The sequence below is a fragment of the Pelodiscus sinensis genome, chromosome 26 (genome assembly GCF_052426305.1).
Source record: "Pelodiscus sinensis isolate ZL-2025 chromosome 26, ASM5242630v1, whole genome shotgun sequence".
Classification (NCBI taxonomy): Eukaryota; Metazoa; Chordata; order Testudines; family Trionychidae; genus Pelodiscus; species Pelodiscus sinensis.
In genome coordinates, this window is record NC_143077.1 from 14932101 (window position 1) to 14951157 (window position 19057).

Genomic DNA, 19057 nt, shown 5'->3' on the forward strand with positions numbered 1-19057 from the left:
TGTGTGTGTGTGTGGGGGGGGGGGGGGGCGGCTATTTCCAGCCTGTTTACACCCCAACCCTATAGTCCCTAGGCAGGGGCACTTGGCACCCTCTTCGCATGCTGCCCTTCCCTAGGTCTTGCCCCCAGGGCTGCTCTGTCCCCTGGGCACCTTTCTCTGCTGAGCCACCTGAAGCCCTGGCAGTCAGATTCCCTGGGGCCTGGTGCTCAAGGCATCCTTAGGGCTTAACCCCTTCCTGCCCACAAGGTAGCCAAGGGACAGGAGGTGGCTGGGTTATGCTGGTGGCCAGCAGCAGATCAGAGGTTTCAGCTGCCTTTTGACACTGTGCAGGCAGGAAGAAGCGGGGGGGGGGGAAGGGGTGTTGGTGGGAAGAGATGAGCTCTGGAAACACACATCCACACCCTCCGTCTGGAAGCAGCTCCCGTCTCTTCCCTCCTGCAGTGTCAAAAGGCATCTGCTGGCCACGCTCAGGTGTGAACCCCTGCAGAAATCTGTGGAAGGGGGGTTGTGATCCCACATGCCCCCCATGTGTCACCTCGAGAAGACGCAGTGCCAGGTGCCAGGAGAGGTGCCAGCCAGGCATGGAGGGTGGAGAGCACGACGTCGAGAGGGCTGGCCCAGGTCACTCTGTCACCCTCATCGCTGTGTGAAAAAGGTGCCCAGGAATGTGTGTGTCACCTCTCTCTGGGCAAGCTTAAAGATAAGGAGGCAAATGGAAAGACCTCAGCTGTGCAGCCTTTCCTTGTCCTAGGGGCTCAGCCCACCGGCTGTGAATCTGGATGCCTGTACTGCGCAGTGCTGATGGTTTGCTGCTGAGCTCGCTTGAAGACAAGCCATTTCACTAGGTTTCCCACATGCAGCACAGGGAAATTCCTCCCTTCCCACCCGTTTTACCCGTCTGGGTCAGGTGGGTCTGCAGGCCCTGCTGATGCACTGTCACTGCTGGTACCAAAGGGCTTCTAACAAAGCGAAACCTTCCCTCCCTGCCCCCTCCAAGGGCAGTAGTTACTCCAACAATGCTTCACTTCGAGGGTACCGCTCCTGGTCCTAAGGAAGGTGGAGAGGAGCCAAGGAGGAAGCTGTCTCAGGCTTCCCACGAGGGAGTAACAATCATACAATCCTAGTAAGGATTATTTTGCCAGCACTTGATTTCTGCCCGTGGAATGCAGGCGAGTCCCAGACTCCACCAGCAGCCCGGGGACCACCCAAGGCGCAGGACGCTGCTACCTTCTCTGGAATTCAGCAACTTTTTGGTTCACTCAGTTTGGGCCACTCTCCAGCTTGTCACTCGAGGGCAGGGCACGCCCCATCGGGAGGCTATTTGAAGAGGCTCCCGTGTGCACCATTCTCCAAACGGAGCGGAGAGGGAGCGAGAGGGCGAGCTGTCAGTCGGAAACCTGCCCTGCCCCGCTCGCTCAGGATGTGCGACAGCTTTGGAGCAATAACCGGGGCTCTGCTCCTCCTCCTCCTCACGCCTGCTGCCGAGGTATGTATTGGACTGCGGTCGTTTTGTTTACTTGGAGGAGCTTTGCAGCTGCTTGTTTTGATGGGGGCAGGATGCTTTTTGCAAGCCGAAGGGGGGCAGCTGCCACCTGCCTCTGGCAGCTCCCAGGAGTTAGCAGATAACTTTGCATCTAGCCTCACTGCGAAGCAAAGTGACACTCGGGTGGGCACGCTGCTGCCAGCGACCCCACAGTGCCCTGCATCCTGGGATCTCCAAGCGCTGTGCAAACATACACGGAGGAAGCGCCCCCATGCTCTCCTGAGGTAGGTATTATCCCCGAGTTCCAGGAGGGGAACCCAAGGCACAGAGGTCAAACAACTTACTCCCGGCATTACCCGCCAAGTGTGCACTGCCAGGGGTAAACCCTTGATAGCTCAGCCTTGTGCTGGCCTCCCTGTGGAGGGAAACAGCTGCTACTAAACCCCAGCTCTGTGCTCCTTGAAAGGAGTCTGACATCCGAAGGAGAAATTCATTGGAAGCTCTGCAGGGGCAGGTCCGAGTCTCCATGCGCTTTGTGGAGCTCTGATTCTGATGGGGCCTTTGCATGTGACCACAATACAAGTGACAGCCGCGGGGACATTATTAATCATCATGATGATTTGTTATTATTGAGCCTAAATTGTACTAATCACCTTGCAGACCAGGAAGGAGCCAAGGTTCCTGGTGCCGGTAGCTCAAGAGTTAACTGGAATTTGGTGGCTGATGTAAGCAAAATGCTTTAGGTACCTGAACTCTGCCTATTGATTGTTGCTGGTAGCACCAAAAACGTGCTCCATTATCATCCAAGAAAGCGACTGTTGATCTCTGCACTGAGAAGCTTATAACGGTACCAGGGTCAGGGCAGTTTCTGCGCTTAGGGAAACGACTGAACTTTTTGGGGTAGGGAGAGCCTGTCTTTTTCTTCTGTGGTTGTGCAGTTCCTTGAGCAATGGGCTCCTGGTCTGTGACCGAGGATCCTGAGTTACAGTAACGGACGTAATAAATAATAATCCTCCCCCCCCACACACACACAGTTTCTGAAACACTTTATGGTCAAACTTTGGCCACACATTTGATTTACCCAAATGAGATCATGTTCTCAAGCATCCGCTGAGTGCTTTGAAATTGGGACTTTGGACTCCAGTTCTCTTCCTAGCTCTGGGAGGGGAGCAAGGGTCTGGTGGCTGGAACAGAGGAGCAAGAGCTTCTGAGCTCTGCTCCTAGGTCTTGAGGAGTGTCAGCTACTGGTCAGAACGGAGCACGTGGATTCAGGACCCCTTGTCTCTTGCTATGTCTACACTACACTTCTTTTTCCTATTCTTTTTTTGGAAGAGGCTTCCTTCCGAAATTTGGCCCGTCTACACTGGGCCAAATTTTGGAAAAACCTCCTCTTTCAGAAGAGCCCTTCTTCCATGTGGAAGGAGGAAGACAGGGCTTCTGAAAGAGTGCGTCTGCTCTTCCGAAAATAATTTCTGAATAGTAGTTGCGTTCCCTGGACGTGGCTGAGTTTTTCCAGGATACCTCCAGTATCCTGGGAAAGCTCTGTAGTGTAGACTTAGTCTTGGTGTCGCTACTGTCAACTCTGCCACTGACTTGTGTGACCTTGGGCACCTCTCTTTGCATCCATTTTCCCTATATATGTGAAAGGGAATAGAGACTCTTTCTTATCACACCAGGGGGTTGTAAGGCCTAGTTTATCAGTGCCTGTCAGGGTGGGTAAAGTGGTGTTATCCAAATTAGTTCAGTGTTAGGAGCATTGGAATGATCATGATTTGCATCCTTTCTTAGCTTTCTTAGCTGTGGTCAGTGTCATCCCATACAAAAAGCATCAACCGTACCTGCCTTTTGTCTTGCACCTGTCATCCCAGGCACGGTGAGTGCTTTGTAAACATTTCACCGAGCCTTACAACACCCTTCCATGCTTTTTTGATTGGGATCATGGTCCAAAAAGCAGCAACAACAAAGAAAGGTTTTATTTTTAGTGAGCCTGCTTAGCTCACTAACTGGCCCTGAGATTTCCCTACTGGAGAGCCAGCAGCTGCAGAGAAGTGAGCCGGTTTTCTCCACCCTGCCCCAGATTCTGCACCAGGGCGAAGAGTTATGTGAAGCAAAAAGAACATTGCTCATCTCTCTTCTTCCAGGGACCTCGGCACAGCCCACAGTGCCGGCAGTTAGCAATCTTGTTTTGACTTGTCTGCTCAGCCGCTGGGACCTGGGAGCCAGTGATGGAGAATATATACGCAGCTTGGAGATGTGATTCTGCTAGTCAGCTTTTTGCCCACAACGGCAGCTCAGTCTGCGCTCAAGGCTCCTAGGAGTGGCAGCTTCGCAAATGAAGTTTGTGATGCATTCCAGATCTGTCAGCCTAACCAGAGGCTGGGGAACCATGGGTTTTGGCTTCTTTTTCTTTTTCAATTCCAGTAGCTCTCATCGGGTATGTCTACACTACCCCGCTAGTTCGAACTAGCGGGGTAATGTAGGCATACCGCACTTGCAAATGAAGCCCGGGATTTGAATTTCCCGGGCTTCATTTGCATAAGCCGGGCGCCGCCATTTTTAAATGCCGGCTAGTTCGAACCCCGTGCAGCGTGGCTACACGCAGCACGGAGTAGCTAGTTCGGATTAGGCTTCTAATCCGAACTAGCTGTACTCCTCGTGGAATGATCTCTGGGGTGGAACATAGCCCTCTCTGGGGTGGAACATAGCAGCCTAGCAGTGCACAGGGGCATCACACAGCAGTTAAACACTGGAGGTGAAGAATCACCCCTTATTCTGGTAAAACTATGCAGTGGGCATGTTGGTGTGCAGGCTGTAGCTCCCCACATGGGAAAGCCAGGACGCTAGGGCTAACACCATTTTTTAAATGGAACGGGAGCTCTTTAATGACCTTAGTTTTATATCCCCTGCCATGTACAGCAGCTGGGCGTTGGTCCAGCAGAGGCAGTAGGAGAAGGCTGCCACCTACTGAATCACCAACAGAACTTCCAGCATCCTGGCTTTTCAGAGAATCATAGAACACTAGAACTGGAAGGGACCTCGAAAGGTCATCAAGTCCAGTCCCCTACCCTCACGGCAGGACCCAGGACTGTCTAGACCATCCCTGATAGATGTCTATGTAACCTGCTCTTAAATCTCTCCAGAGATGGAGATTCCACAACCTCCGCAGGCAACTTATTCCAGTGTTAAACTACCCTGACAGTTAGGAAGTTTTTCCCAATGTCCAGCCTAAACCTCCCTTGCTGCAGTTTAAGCCCATTGCTTCTTGCCTTTTCCTCAGAAGCCAAGGAGAACAATTTTTCTCCCTTCTCCTTGTGACACCCTTTTAGATACCTGAAAACCGCTATCATGTCCTCATCATGTCTCAGTCTTATCCTTTCTAAACTAAACAAGCCCAATTTTTTCAGTCTTCCTTCTTAGATCATGTTCTCTAGACCTTTAATCTTTCTTGTTGCTCTCCTCTGGACCTTTCCCAATTTGTCCACATCTTTCTTGAAAAGTGGTGCTGAGAACTGGACACAATACTCCAACTGAGGCCTAATCAGTGCAGAGTAGAGCGGAAGAATGACTTCTCGTGTCTTGCTCACAACACTCCTGTTAATGCATCTCAGAATCATGCAAAAGCGGCGAGGAGTCCTGTGGCACCTTATAGACTAACCGAAGTGTTGGAGCATAAGCTTTCATGGGCAAAGACCTACTTCGTCAGATGCATCTGACGAAGCAGGTCTTTGCCCATGAAAGCTTATGCTCCAACACTTCAATTAGTCTACAAGGTGCCACAGGACTCCTCGCCACTTTTGCAGATTCAGACTAACACGGCTACCCCTCTGATACTTCTCAGAATCATGTTTGCTTTTTTTTTTGCAACAGTGTCACACTGTTGACTCATATTTAGCTTGTGGTCCACAATGACCCCTAGATCACTTTCTGCAGTACTCCTTCCTAGACAGTCACTTCCCATTCTTTATGTGTGAAGCTGATTGTTCCTTCCTAAGTGGAGCACTTTGCATTTGTCTTTATTAAACCTGTTTACCTCAGACCATTTCTCCAGTTTGTCCAGATCATTTTGAATTATGACCCTGTCCTCCACAGCACTTGCATCCCCTCCCAGCTTGGTATAATCTGCAAATTTAATAAGCATACTCTCTATGCCAATATCTAAATTGTTGATGAAGATATTGAACAGAAACAGTCCCAAAACAGACCCCTGTGAAACCCTACTTGTTATGCCCTTCCAACAGGATTGTGAATCGTTAATAACTACTCTCTGAGAACAGTTATCTAGCCAGTTATGCACCCACCTTATAGTTGCCCCATCTAAGTTATATTTGCTTAGTTTATTGATAAGAAGATCATGTGAGACCATATCAAATGCCTTACTAAAGTCTAGGTATACCACATCCACTGCTTCACTCTTATCCACAAGACTTGTTATCCTATCAAAGAAAGCTATCAGATTGGTTTGACATGATTTGTTCTTTACAAATCAATGCTGGCTGTTATCTATCACCTTATTATATTCAGGTATTTGCAGATGACTTCCTTAATTACTTGCTCCATTATCTTTCCAGGCACAAAAGTTAAACTATTGGTCTGTAGTTTCCTGGGTTGTTCTTATTTTCCTTTTTATAGATGAACACTACATTTGCCCTTTTCCAGTCTTCTGGAATCTCTCCTGTCTTCCATGATTTTTCAAAGATGATAGCTAACGGCTCAGATACCTCCTCTATCAGCTCCTTGAGTATTCTAGGATGCATTTTATCAGGCCCTGGTGACCTGCAGACATCTAACTTTTCTAAGTGTTTTTTAACTTGTTCTTTTTTTATTTTATCTTCTAAACCTATCTCATTCCCACTAGTATTCACTATGTTAGGAATTCCTTAATCATCAGACTTCTTGGTGAAGACTGAAACAAAGAAGTTATTAAGCATCTCTGCCATTTCCAAGTTTCCTGTTACTGTTTCTCCCTCCTCACTGAGCAATGAGCCTACCCTGTCCTTGGTCTTCCTCTTACTTCTAATAAATTTATGTTTCCCTTTTTGTATGTAGCTAGTTTGAGCTCGTTTTGCACCTTTGCCTTTCTAATCTTGCTATACACTTTTAATCTATAAGGCAACACCTCCTCCTGAGTAAGTTGTACCCTTCTATACCAATATTCCCATCGTGTGCATTATCCCACCAAGTCTCTGTGATACCAACGATGTCATAGTTGTGTTTGTTTATTAGCACTTCAAGTTCTTCCTGCTTATCACCCAATACTTCTTGCATTTGTATATAGGCATCTAAGATATTGATTTGATCTTCCCCAGAGCTTTCTCATCCTTCCAGCTGGCTCAGCTCTGCTTTCCTCAGCAGAAATCCTGGTGGTGGCTTTCTGAAAGAAGAGAAGGACAGCTCTGAGTGCTTTGAGCCAGGAGGGCATTACTTCCAAAAGGTCCCAAGGAAGGCGGACCATCCCAAGGTTCCTGAAAGGCAGGGTAAACCTCTCAAGTCTCCCTTGAAGTTGTGTGGCCTAGTGAACCTAGCAGCATGCTGGGACTTAGAAAACTGAGGTGGAGAAACTGAGGCACAGAGTGGTGAATGCATTGGCTCTGCTGCTGGGTGACTTTGGGCCAACCCATTCACCACTCCGTGCCTCAGTTTCTCCATCTGTAAAATGGGAATAATGATGGTGCCCTTTTTTGCAAAGTGCTTTTTGCTCTACTGATGAATGAGCCAGTCAGGTGGTTGTTGTTGCTGCCAGATGGAAGGAGTCTGATCCCACAGAGTGGCTAACTCCAAGCATTCACTGGCTCTGTTTGGGTGCGTCTAAACAGCACCCGGAATAAGCTACATAATTTGTACTTCGCAAATTGCGTAGCTTATTCTGAGTCTAGGTTGAAAGAGCTTATTTTGAAATTTGGTGCTGTGTAGACAATGCCCAATTTCAAATCAAGGCACTATTCTAACAAATCCCTTAACTCTCGTGGAATGAGAGTTACAGGGACACTGGACTAGCACGCCCGCGATTTTGGGAAATAGCAGGCACATTTAAAGATACAGCGTTGCTATTTCAGGATACTTCCGGTATCCTGAAATAGCGCTGCAGTCTAGACGTGCCCTTAGCGTTCAGAGTTGACTCTGCCCGCAAGGGGATTCCTCTTTCTTGAATGCCACTTGATCTTAGAGTATGAAGGGGTTTGCGCGTTGGGAGCTGCATGGGAGCAGCTGGGGAGGTGGGTTTATCCTGCTGGGCTGGGGGTGGGGCAGCAGATTCATGTGCTTTGATCTCTACCCGACTGGTTGTGAGAGGAAGAGTCTTATTTTCCCGGCTTGTCCTGCAGGCCGAGTCACCGGCGTGTTCATACCCGTGCCAGTGCCCCTCCCAGCCGCTGCAGTGCCCTGTTGGCACCAGCCACGTGTGGGATGCCTGTGGATGCTGTAAGGTGTGTGCCCGGCAGCTGGGTGAGCTGTGCTCCCTTCAGAAACCCTGCGATCACCACAAGGGACTCTACTGTGACTTCTCCAAAATCCACCGAGCCAGCGGGATCTGCTTAGGTGAGCAGCTGCGTCTCTCCCCCCGGCGGAGCTGCCCTGCTCCCAGTCCCACCTCCCATGGCAGAGCCGGGGGCACCTCCGAGCTTCCCTTTGGGAACACACTGCAGCAGACCAGACAAGGGTGTAAATGGGTCTCCTTATGCAGCTGTGTGGTGGAGCAGAAAGCATGGAACTGGCTAGAGGGCACAAGTCATAACTCAGATACAACCTCCTCACCTCAGTGCAGAGGGCAGAGGGTTTGGATTAAATCATAAAATCATAGAACACTAGAACTGGAAGGGACCTCGAGAGGTCATCAAGTCCAGTCCCCTGCCCTCACAGCAGGACCCAGCACCATTTAGCCCAGCCCTGACAGGTTTCTGTCTAACATGCTCCTCAATATCCCCAGAGATGGAGATTCCACAACTCCCCTACATAATTTATTCCAGTATTTAACCACCCTGACAGGTAGGAAGTTTTTCCTAATGTCCAACCTAAACCTCCCTTGCTGCAGTTTAAGCCCATTGCTTCTTGTTCTATCCTCAGAGACCAAGGAGGATAATTTTTCTCCCTCCTCCTCATGACACCCTTTTAGATACCTAAAAACCGCTAACATGTCCCCTCTCAGTCAAGCCCAATTCTTTCAGTCTTCCTTCATAGCTCATGTTCTCTAGATCTTTCATCATTCTTGTTGCTCTTCTCCGGACCCTCTCCAATTTCTTGAAAAGTGGTGCTGAGAACTGGACACAATGCTCCATTTGAGGCCTCATCAATGCAGAGCAGAGCGGAAGAATGACTTCTCGTGTCTTGCTCACAACACTCCTGTTAATGCAACCCAGAATTGTGTTGGGTATTTTTGCAACAGCATCACACTGCTGACTCATATTTAGCTTGTGGTCCACTGTGACCCCTAGATTCCTCTCTGCAGAATGAATGGATCCAATCGGCATTAGCGTCGTGCAGTGCTGGGTTTAAACACAATGCATTGTCTGCTGATGGCAGACTGTCCTCTGGCCTCTCCCAATAGGGATTTCTGGGTCAGACCCCAAACCCAAGGCTCCCTGGCCTGTAGTCCTGGTGCACTGTGGTACCAGCCTTCCCGAGATGAGAGACTGATTTCACTACTTCATGTTAATGGGGGAGATTTGCAAGGGCCCTAAGTCCCATTTGTGCCTAACTCTAATTGTGCTCAGTCTTATCAATGGGACTCACAACATGGCCCTAAGTGGTGGTGAAGAACCATTGCCCTGGGCCCAGGCTGTCCAGAACTATGGGGGGCTTGGGGTCCTGCCTTAAGCCTGTCCCTACTCAAAAACAGCTCTAGATACGAGGGGACCCACAGAGAGCTCCCAGCAGTCGCTCTTCCTCCAGGGATGTGTCAGGCCCAGGCTAGATCCGCACACGGGGGTGTTGCTGAACGGTCGGCCAGCTTCTCCATCGTGCCTGCTCCTCGTGATTCCGGCAGCCTCCAGCTTCCTGCCCGGGCGCTCATGCGGTCGCGTAGGTCTCTGTGCCAGGGTCAGTCCTGCAGGGTGCTAGTGCCCTCTGCTGTAACGTAACAGGCCAACGCCGGCATCTCATGCCTCTGCTGCTGTGTCCAGCCAAAGCACTTAGCTGGAGTTGTAGCAACCAAGGCTTGGACCAGACCTCCTGGTCACCTAGTCCCTCCCCGGCACGGAGACAGGGTTTTACCAGCTCCTTTCGGGCACGGGGCTCGGCCATGCAGCTTTGAGCAGAGCTGTCCCGGACATGACCCCGGCGCGTTACTGGCTTGGTCGATGGGCTTGTGAACAGGGTGGTCACAGCCGGCCCCCTCATGTTTGGATGGGGGCTCAGTTTGCTGCTGGTGAAACTGCCCTTGTCCAGCCATGCAAATTGAGCCAAAAGGGCTTGCTTCCCTGGGGGGAGGGGTGCAGCCGGGTCCTCGGTGGAGTCAGGGCGGCTCAGGCTCCCTCAGATGGGCACGTGAAACTGGCTGCTTGGGGCCCCAGATGCAGGCTCACCCCCCAGAAGTCGTAGGCGTCAAGCGGGGGGAGTTTTCTGTCCAGCTCGCTGGCTGACGCTCACACGCTTTGATTCCGGGTTTGCGCGTAATCCCGAGAGCACGAGGCCTGGCCTTTTTCTACTGAATCTTCCCCTCCCCCGTCTCTCCTCACAGCCCACGAGGGGGCGACCTGCGACCTGCTGGGGAAGATCTATCACAACGGCGAGAGCTTCCAGCCCACCTGCCAGCTGCAGTGCATCTGCATGGACGGCGCCATCGGCTGCATCCCCTTGTGCGCCCAGGACCTGCGGCTCCCCTCCCCGGACTGCCCGAGCCCCCGCCGGGTGACACCCCAGGCCCAGTGCTGCGAGGAGTGGATTTGCCAAGGGGGCAGCCAGGAAAATCGCTTTGAAACAACCAGGGCTGGTGAGCAGGCTGGTGGGGGAGGGAATGTCTTTTATTGGGCCAGCTTCTGGTGGTGAGAGACCAGCTTTCCTGGGGTCTGGGAAAGTGTCGCAGCCCTATGCAGGGTGGGACCGATTGTTTCGTGTCCGGGGTTAGCTCAATTTTCCTACTATTCAAGGTACAGCGGCCTGTTAACACCCCGGTTAGTAATGGGGCACCTCCTGCTGGTAGCCCTGGGAATTAGTGCTTGTCAGCTGCTTGCTGGACGCCTCCCTCTGGCCGGTGCCTCCCCCTGTCCTCACTTCACTCTCCAGTCCAGACCTGCGTCACTCTGGACCGCGGTGTCCTCCAGCAGTGCCCACTGCAGTGTCTCGGCCCCGTTCCGGGGGGTGTTTATCAGGATCCTCCCCTCCCAGGGAACAGCCAGTTCTGACCCTCCTTGTCTTAGTGACCCACTGCCAGGCTTCATATAGTCCCTGCCTCGGGGCCCACTGCACTCTGGAATGGCCACTCAGCATTGGCAAGGGGGACGTGGGGTGGACCTCTGCCTTTTTCTAGCTCAGCTATCTCCCGGCAGCCCTGGTACTCTCAGGCCTTGCCTCAGACCCTGCAGCCTGGGATGAGGGCAGGCCAGAGCTTCCCAGCTCTGCCTGCCTTTCCCCAGCCCTGCCCTGTCTCAGGGAGCCTCTGGATTCCCTGGCAGCCAGGCCCTTCCTGCTCCTCACCTAGAGCAAGAGTGAGTCCCCCGCCAGGAGCCCTTCTTTATATAGCCCCCAGCTGGGCCCTAAACATCAATAACTGCCTCAGCTGGGGCTTCGCTGTCAGCCCTCACTCAGGGCTGGGTTTTGCCCTTTAAGGGCCAGTGCAGGGCAGACACCCTGGCTACGTCTACACTGGCATGATTTTCCGGAAATGCTTTTAATGGAAAACTTTTCCGTTAAAAGCATTTTCGGAAAAGCGTGTCTAGATTGGCAGGACGCTTTTCCGGAAAAGCACTTTTTGTGGAAAAGTGTCCGTGGCCAATCTAGACGCGCTTTTCCGCAAAAAAGCCCCAATCGCCATTTTCGCTGTCTACACTGGCCCTTTCGGGCAAAAGTCTTTCGGAAAAAGACTTTTGCCCGAATGGGAGCAGCATAGTTTTTCCGGAAAAGCACTGATGATTTTACATGAGATCGTCAGTGCTTTTCCGGAAATTCAAGCGGCCAGTGTAGACAGCTGGCAAGCTTTTCCTGGAAAATCAGATGATTTTCCGGGAAAAACTTGCCAGTGTAGACACAGCCCCTGGCTGCATCTAGACTGGTCTGATTTTCCACAAATGCTTTTAACGGAAAAGTTTTTCCGTTAAAAGCATTTGCGGAACAGAGCGTCTAGATTGGCACGGACGCTTTTGCACAAAAGCACTTTTTGTGGAAAAGAGTCCGTAGCCAATCTAGACACGGTTTTGCGCAAGAAAGTCCCACTTGCCATTTTCGCCATTGGGGCTTTTTTGCGCAAAACAGTTTTTAGCTGTCTACACTGGCCCTCTTGTGCAAATACATCTGTGCAAGAGGGCTTTTTCCTGAACGGGAGCAGCATAGTATTTGCGCAAGAACACTGACAATCTTGCATGAGATCATCAGTGTTCTTGTGCAAATTCAAGCGGCCAGTGTAGACAGCTGGCAAGTTTTTCTGCAAAAGCGGCTGCTTTTGCGGAAAAACTTGCCAGTCTAGACACAGCCCCTGTCAGAGGTAGAAAGGAGGGCTAGTGGGTTACAGTTTGTAAAATAAACCCTAAATGCAGCGCTGCTCAGTCCATGATCGCTAATCTCTGCCGTGTTATCAAAACCCGTAAGTCCTGTGGCACTGTAAAGACTAACACAAGTTTTTGGGCACAAGCTTTCGTAGGCTGGAGCCCACTTCCTCAGCTGCATGAATCGGAAACTTCAGTCTGGCAGGGATACAAGTGCATAGAGGTAGGCTTGCCAGATGCTTTCACCAAAAATCCCAAACATGGCAGGAAAAAAACGGGAGACCAAACTTCTTGTTAAGCAAAAAACAAACCCGGAGACGGAAGTTGTTGAGCAAAAAAAAAAAGTCCCCACCTGCCTTCCAGCCAAGAAAACCAGAAAGCACCGGACATTTTCCACCTGGCATCCCTACATCGGTTGGAGTGTTACATTGCTATGCACCGGGCCAGTTCAGTCAGGGTAGATGAGGCCTGCTCCCAACAGCTGATGAGAAGGCGAGGATACCAAAAGGGGGAATTCCTTTTTGCAGTGAGTTAGCCACTCCCTGGCCGTGAACCTTGTGCCAGGTCCCTGAAGGCTCTCTTGTGTCTCCCTTGACCTGGGGCAGTTCACAGGCAGAACCCAGCGCCGAGGCCTGAGCTGAATGGCCTCCAGAACTGCCTCGTCCAGACCACGGCGTGGAGTGCCTGCTCCAAGAGCTGCGGGATGGGCATCTCTACCCGCGTCACTAACGACAACCCCCAGTGCCGCCCGGAGAAGGAGAGCCGGCTCTGCCTGGTCCGGCCCTGTGACTTCCTCCTGGAGCAGATCATCAAGGTACGGGGCCCCCAGTGTCTGTGAGACCAGACTGGGGGGGGGGCAGGGCTGGGGTGGGTCAGACAAGGGAGGATGGGGCTGAATACCCGGTGGCTGGTAGCTGATGGCCTTTCCCTTGGACTCTGAGCACAAGCTGCCACTAGCTCGCTGGCTGGCAAAGGCATGAGGAGCCTGCCTGCCCAGCTGCAATGCCGGTGTCGTCTGTTTGACACAGCTCAGGGATCATACTCGGGAGCGCTTCAAGGCATCAAACAGGACATGAGATGGGTGAGCCAGTGCTCCGAGTTGGTGCAGCCAATCCTTTCCCTTAGGTGCCAGCTGGTGGGTCTTGTTCCCATGCCCAGAGTTGAACTGGTCTCCAGGTTTAAGGAGTTTTTCCCAAGTCGGGAGGAGAGGGGAGCTTCACCTTTTCTGCGGTGTGGGGCACGGCTCAGTCCCTCGGTCATCCGGCCAAGTCTCACCCAACCAATTCCCTACCATTGCGGAGGCCTTGGGCATGGGTGACCCCGCAGTGCTGTGCCCGGGACACAGTCCAGGAGGTCAGACTAGACGGTCTCTTGTGGCCTTTCAGTCTGTAAGTGTGTGCTCAGGAGGCCACCCGCTCGCTCCTCAAGACACCGGTCATTGCACACCCCTCCCGGCTCACATTCAAAGCCCCCTTCAGCCCTGGCATAGGCAGGGGCCAGCTTCTCCTAGGGTGTGTCTAGACTACATGCCTCCTTCGACGGAGGCATGTAGATTAGCCAGATCGGAAGAGGGAAATGAAGCCGCGATTAAAATAATCGCGGCTTCATTTAAATTTAAATGGCTGCCCCGATCTGCCGATCAGCTGTTTGTCGGCAGATCGGGGGAGTCTGGACGCGATGCCCCGACAAAGAAGCCTTTCTTCATCGACACAGGTAAACCTGGTTTCACGAGGCTTACCTGTGTCGATGAAGAAAGGCTTCTTTGTCGGGGCATCGCGTCCAGACTCCCCCGATCTGCCGACAAACAGCTGATCGGCAGATCGGGGCAGCCATTTAAATTTAAATGAAGCCGCGATTATTTTAATCGCGGCTTCATTTCCCTCTTCCGATCTGGCTAATCTACATGCCTCCGTCGAAGGAGGCATGTAGTCTAGACACACCCCTAGTGACCCAGAGCCTGAACTGAGCGTGCTCTGCAGGTCCATCAAGGACACTACCAGACATAGCCTCATCCCTCCAGGCCTCAAAGACAAGGGGGTGTTTGGAACATGAGTTCTCCCTAAACGTGCATCACATGCAGCAGGGCTACTCAACTTTGGAAGCCCCGGGGGCCACAGTGATACTCTCAGCACATGCCGAGGGCCACCACTTAAGTGTGGGTGCAGACACATGCCAATATATGCAAATAGCTTCTGTCACACTGATGGGCGTGAATACAAAGATTAAGCCCTAAGCAACAGCGCTGGACCCAAACGTGGCCCGTGGGAGCCAGTCAGCATCTCTCAGGCTCTGCCCACAAGCCTAAGCAGCCAGCACGTCCCACAATGCCCCAGTGGTCCCGGCACCTCCTCCCTGGGGGCCAGAGACGCCGACATCCTGCACCCGCCTGTTCCAGCCAGCCCGTCCACTTGCGTCTCTCCATGCTCACCCCACCTGGGAGACGCCTCGCTGTTGTGGGGCGTGTTCCCAGTGGAGGCCACGTTCAAAGGATCTTGCCCACGGACACGTGGTGAGCCCTGTGTAAACCCAAACTGCACCACGGGCCACAAACAAATGGACTGCGGGCCACATGGGCCCACGGGCCACCTGCCCTATGCAACCACACTTAAGTTGCGGCCCTCGGCATGTGCTGTGAGTATCATTAGAAGCCCCGGGGCCACAAAATCGAGCAGCCCAGCTATACATATAGGCTGTGTCCACACTGGCATGATTTTGCACAAATACTTTTAACCGAAGAGTTTTTCCATTAAAAGTATTTGCGCAAGAGAGCGTCTACACTGGCATGTGCTTTTGCGCAAGAGCATCCGTGCCAGTGTAGACGCTCTCTTGCGCAAGAAAGCTCCGATGGCTATTTTAGCCATCAGGCTTTCTTGCGCAAGAAATTAACGTTGCTGTCTACACTGGCCTCTTGTGCAAGAATACTTGCGCAAGAGGGCTTATCCCTGAGCGGGCGCGTCGGACTATTTGCACAAGAAGCACTGATTTTGTACATTACAATGTCAGTGTTTTTGCGCAAATACTCGCGGCCAGTGTAGACAGGCGGCAAGATTTTGCGCAAAAGCGGCCACTTTTGTGCAAAATCTTACCAGTGTAGATGCAGCCATACATTGTACCTATTGGGTCCAATCCTGAGAGGTGCTGAGCCCCTTCCACTCCTATTGACATCAGTGAGAAATGAGCCACTGGCTCCTGGCAGGATCAGGTCCCATAGCCAGGGCTGGTCAAAAACGTTATGTCTTTATAGAGAGAGTGAAAAATGGTGTTTGGGCTCAGTCGAAGAGTCACCCAGAGTTCTTTGGAAATCCCTGGTTTTCCTCCAATCTTTTAAAACATTGTAAAAATGTTAACAAAAGGCTGTTTCATTTTGGTGGGGGAATTCCTGCTTCTTGCTTTTTAATCTGTTTCCCGACAGCTTTATTTCGCTACTTTGCCTCGACAGAGACCGTGACACTGAAAAAAAAAATGTTTCCAAAAACTGGAATAAATAACACTCATTTTGAATTTTTTCCCTAGAAAACCAATGCGTTACAACCCACACAAACCCACTTGTGTTTCCTTTGGCAGTTTTTCTACCCCACACAGGTACCTTTTCCCATTCCGTTATCCCATATTGCTGGGTTAACCCTTCCCTCCCTGCTGCTGTCTCCCCAGAAAGGAAAGAAGTGTGTGCGGACCCCAAAGCCTCGCCAGGGAATCCGCTTGGAGTTCTCAGGCTGCACCAGCAGCCGCTTTTACCGGCCCAAGTTCTGCGGCAGCTGCACAGACGGACGCTGCTGCACGCCGCACAGCACCAGCACCGTGGAGGTGGAGTTCAAGTGCCCAGAGGGAGACGTCTTCCAGCATAAGATAATGTTCATCAAGACGTGCTCCTGCCACCGGGACTGCCCCAGAGACAACGACGTCTTCCTGGCCACCTACCGCAGATGGATGATTGGGGACCATGTCAAGCTAGAGAGACAGTAGCCACTCCTCTCCCTGATCCCTGGGCCAGTGCATTGAGTGCTCTCGAATGCCTGCTCCCTGAATCCCAGGACATGGCCGTCTCTCCCCTACCCCAGGGACTCTTTGGCACTGGGGCACCTGGCCAACGAGCCAAGCAGCGTGGAGGAGCAGCTCCTGGGCCCCCTGTGCGTGGGGATCTTGGACGATGCCAATCCTGCTGAGCTGGTTCCTTTTGTGGACGTGGAGGCAGAATGGAACTAGGCTGGAAAGAGAAGTGGGCCTGGCCTGAAATCCTGATCCATGTTGCCCACGCGCCCAGGCCGTCTGGATCTGGATCTAAGCCTTGTGGCCTGGGCCCATTCCTAGCTGAAAGTGCAGTGGGGGAACAATTCCCTTAAAGCTGCTGGCAGCAAAGCCAGGGCAGGAGGCAAAGGAGAGGCCCAGGAAGTGAGAGGCCCTGCATCGGTGTGCCAGCACAGTTCCCCATTATCTGTCCGCAGTGCGGCCCTGTGCATGGCCCAGGGTGGGTGAGTGGGGTGGTTGTCAGTGACTCTGAACTGACTGACACCTGCCACAGCTCGGTGCTGTGGGACCAATGCTCCTCCCTGGCATCAGCCGCTTTTCAAAAGCCAGGGAGAAGAGGAGAGAGGGAAACAATGGGAGTCAGCCCATCCTATTGCAGGCACCTCTTGGGCCTGGGAGGCTTTCTTTGGAAAATCCAAACCCCGGCCAAGACGTCCCCATAGATGATGGGACTGCGCCAGGCTGTCCCTCTGCCCACTGTCAGTGCTGAAAGGGCGCCTCCAGGGCAGGCCTCGGCACTTTTTCAAACCAGAGAGCCAAACGACATGCAAATTCAGAGCAAGTGGTCAGCAAAGGGCCCATTTGCATGATTAAAAAATACAATGTACTATTATTGATAGTTGACATGACTGATAATAGCATTACATGAAACATTGTACTCGCACTTTCAGAGAATCCTAGAACACTGGGACTGGAAGGGACCTCGAGAGGTCATCGAGTCCAGTCCCCTGCCCTCACGGCAGGATCAACCACCATCTAGACCATCCCTGACAGCTGTCTGTCCAACCTGCTCTTCAATATCTCCAGAGATGGAGATTCCACAACCCCCCTGGACAATTCATTCCAGTGTTTAACCACCCCGACAATTAGAAAGTTTTTCCTAATATCCAAACTAAACCTCCCTTGCTGCAGTTCAAGCCCATTGCTGCTTGTCCTATCCTCAGAGGTCAAGGAGAACGATTTTTCTCCCTCCTCCTTGTGACATCCTTTTAGATACTTGAAAACCACTAACATGTCCCCTCTCAGTCTTCTCCTTTCCAAACTAAACAAACCCAATTGCTTCAGCCTCGCCTCATAGCTCTTTATTTCAGGGGACTTCTGCTCCTGCATCATTCTGGACATTTCTTTGAAGGTTTACATCATAACTGGTAACATTCAGCTTCATGCACCATTCAGGCTGTCTTCTGTCAATCTTGAGCACAAAGTACCCTTGATGTGACCTGCTCCCCTTGCTCTCTTCCTCCCTGGTACTCACACCCTCACCACCCTCTGCCCCAGTTCTCCTCATGCTCCTCTGCGCCCTCACACATGACTTGCTCCACCCCCCACCTTCCTCATGCCCACCCCTCCTTTCAACACCTCTTTTCCCAGGACCCACTCTTCCCCTCCCCTCTCGTTTCCTCTTGCCCGCATTACCCCTCCCCTCTCCTCTCCCAGCATCACCCTGTCCCCTCTCCTCTCCCACTCCCACTCCCACTGACACCTTTGCTTTGTGTCTTCGCTCACTTTTTGCCTTCCTGACACCTGCACCCCTCAACCCTCTCTAGCTTCTTGGTTCTCAGGCCAGGCCATGTGGTGTGCGGCTGCCCTGTGTGCCTGGGCTGGAGCCAGGGCTGCAGTGCTATTTTTAGTACCCTGGCCCTGGCCCAGGAGCAGCTGCCCTGTAGCTTGGCTGCAGTCCCAGCACACAGGGCAGCTGAGGGGGTGGACGGGTGCACAAACTTTGGGCTAGGGCAACAAAAGGCTGCGCTGGAAAGCCCAAAAAGCAGCCTCTGCTCCCCTCTGGGCAGATGGATTCAGGGGCCCTGGGGATCCATTCCCTCCTCGGAACTGGTTCCGGGCACCAAGCTGTGTGGGGTGCTGGAGTCGGGGCTGAAAGACTGAGGCTGCTACCACTGAGCTGACAACTCTAGCGAGGGGATGGGGCGGAGTGGCCAGAAGGGGAGGACGGGAGGCAGGGCGGAGACCAGGAGGATGGGAAGGAAGGCGGGGTAGCAGGGAGGGGTGAAGAGATGGGCAGGGGCTGGGAGACAAGGGAAGGCAGGAGGAGGGTGGCCCCAGCGGGCATGGAGAGGTGGCTCCAGGGTGCAGTGCAGGACTGGCCCTGCTTCCTCTAGGGCAGAAAGAAACGCAGCTCGGCTGCCAGCTGAAGGCCAAACACAGCTCCCAGCACTGCTGCCTCTCACTTCCCGCGGGGCTGAGGGCTGAAGTGGTGGTCACCCATCTCTGCTCCTTGGGGCAGCACACCCCTTGGGCCAGGACCCGCAACGGCTGTTTTTAAAGACGCCAGCATCCGCCCGCCATGTGGCAGCTGAAGATAGCCACTGTGTGGTGCAGGGGGCCAGATGCACCCCAATCCTGGCCCCCAGCCAGCCTGGTCCTGGTCTTTCTCCCCCCCCCCCAAGTCCAGCAGCAGCTTACCTTCAAGGTGCAAGGAACGTGATGGCTGCTGTTGAGGAAGTGGACAGAAGTACAATTCTTTGTGCCCCACCCCCAGGCACACAACCAATCAAAGAGCCATATTTAGGTCGCTTGAGAGATCTATTTGGCTCGCAAGCCATACGTTGCTGACCCCTGCTCTAGGGCCTGATTCTGATCTGAGAGAGCCTGGTGTCAACCAGGAGTAACTCCACAGCACACTGCCAGTGTAAAAGTGGGATGAGCTAGATTAGAATCAGGCTCCCAGTCTGAAAAATCT

At 52.5% G+C, this 19057-nt stretch overlaps 1 protein-coding gene across 1 annotated transcript; it reads left to right on the plus strand.

The window, feature by feature from the left end:
- Positions 1-382: 382 nt before the first annotated feature.
- LOC102444334 (CCN family member 2-like) lies at positions 383-16792 on the plus strand. The gene is made up of 5 exons (XM_075909040.2): positions 383-1486; positions 7804-8017; positions 10155-10406; positions 12720-12928; positions 15766-16792. The coding sequence occupies exons 1-5, from the start codon at positions 1421-1423 to the stop codon at positions 16075-16077; spliced, it is 1053 nt and encodes a 350-aa protein (XP_075765155.2). The 5' UTR covers positions 383-1420; the 3' UTR covers positions 16078-16792.
- The last annotated feature ends 2265 nt before the right edge of the window (positions 16793-19057 follow it).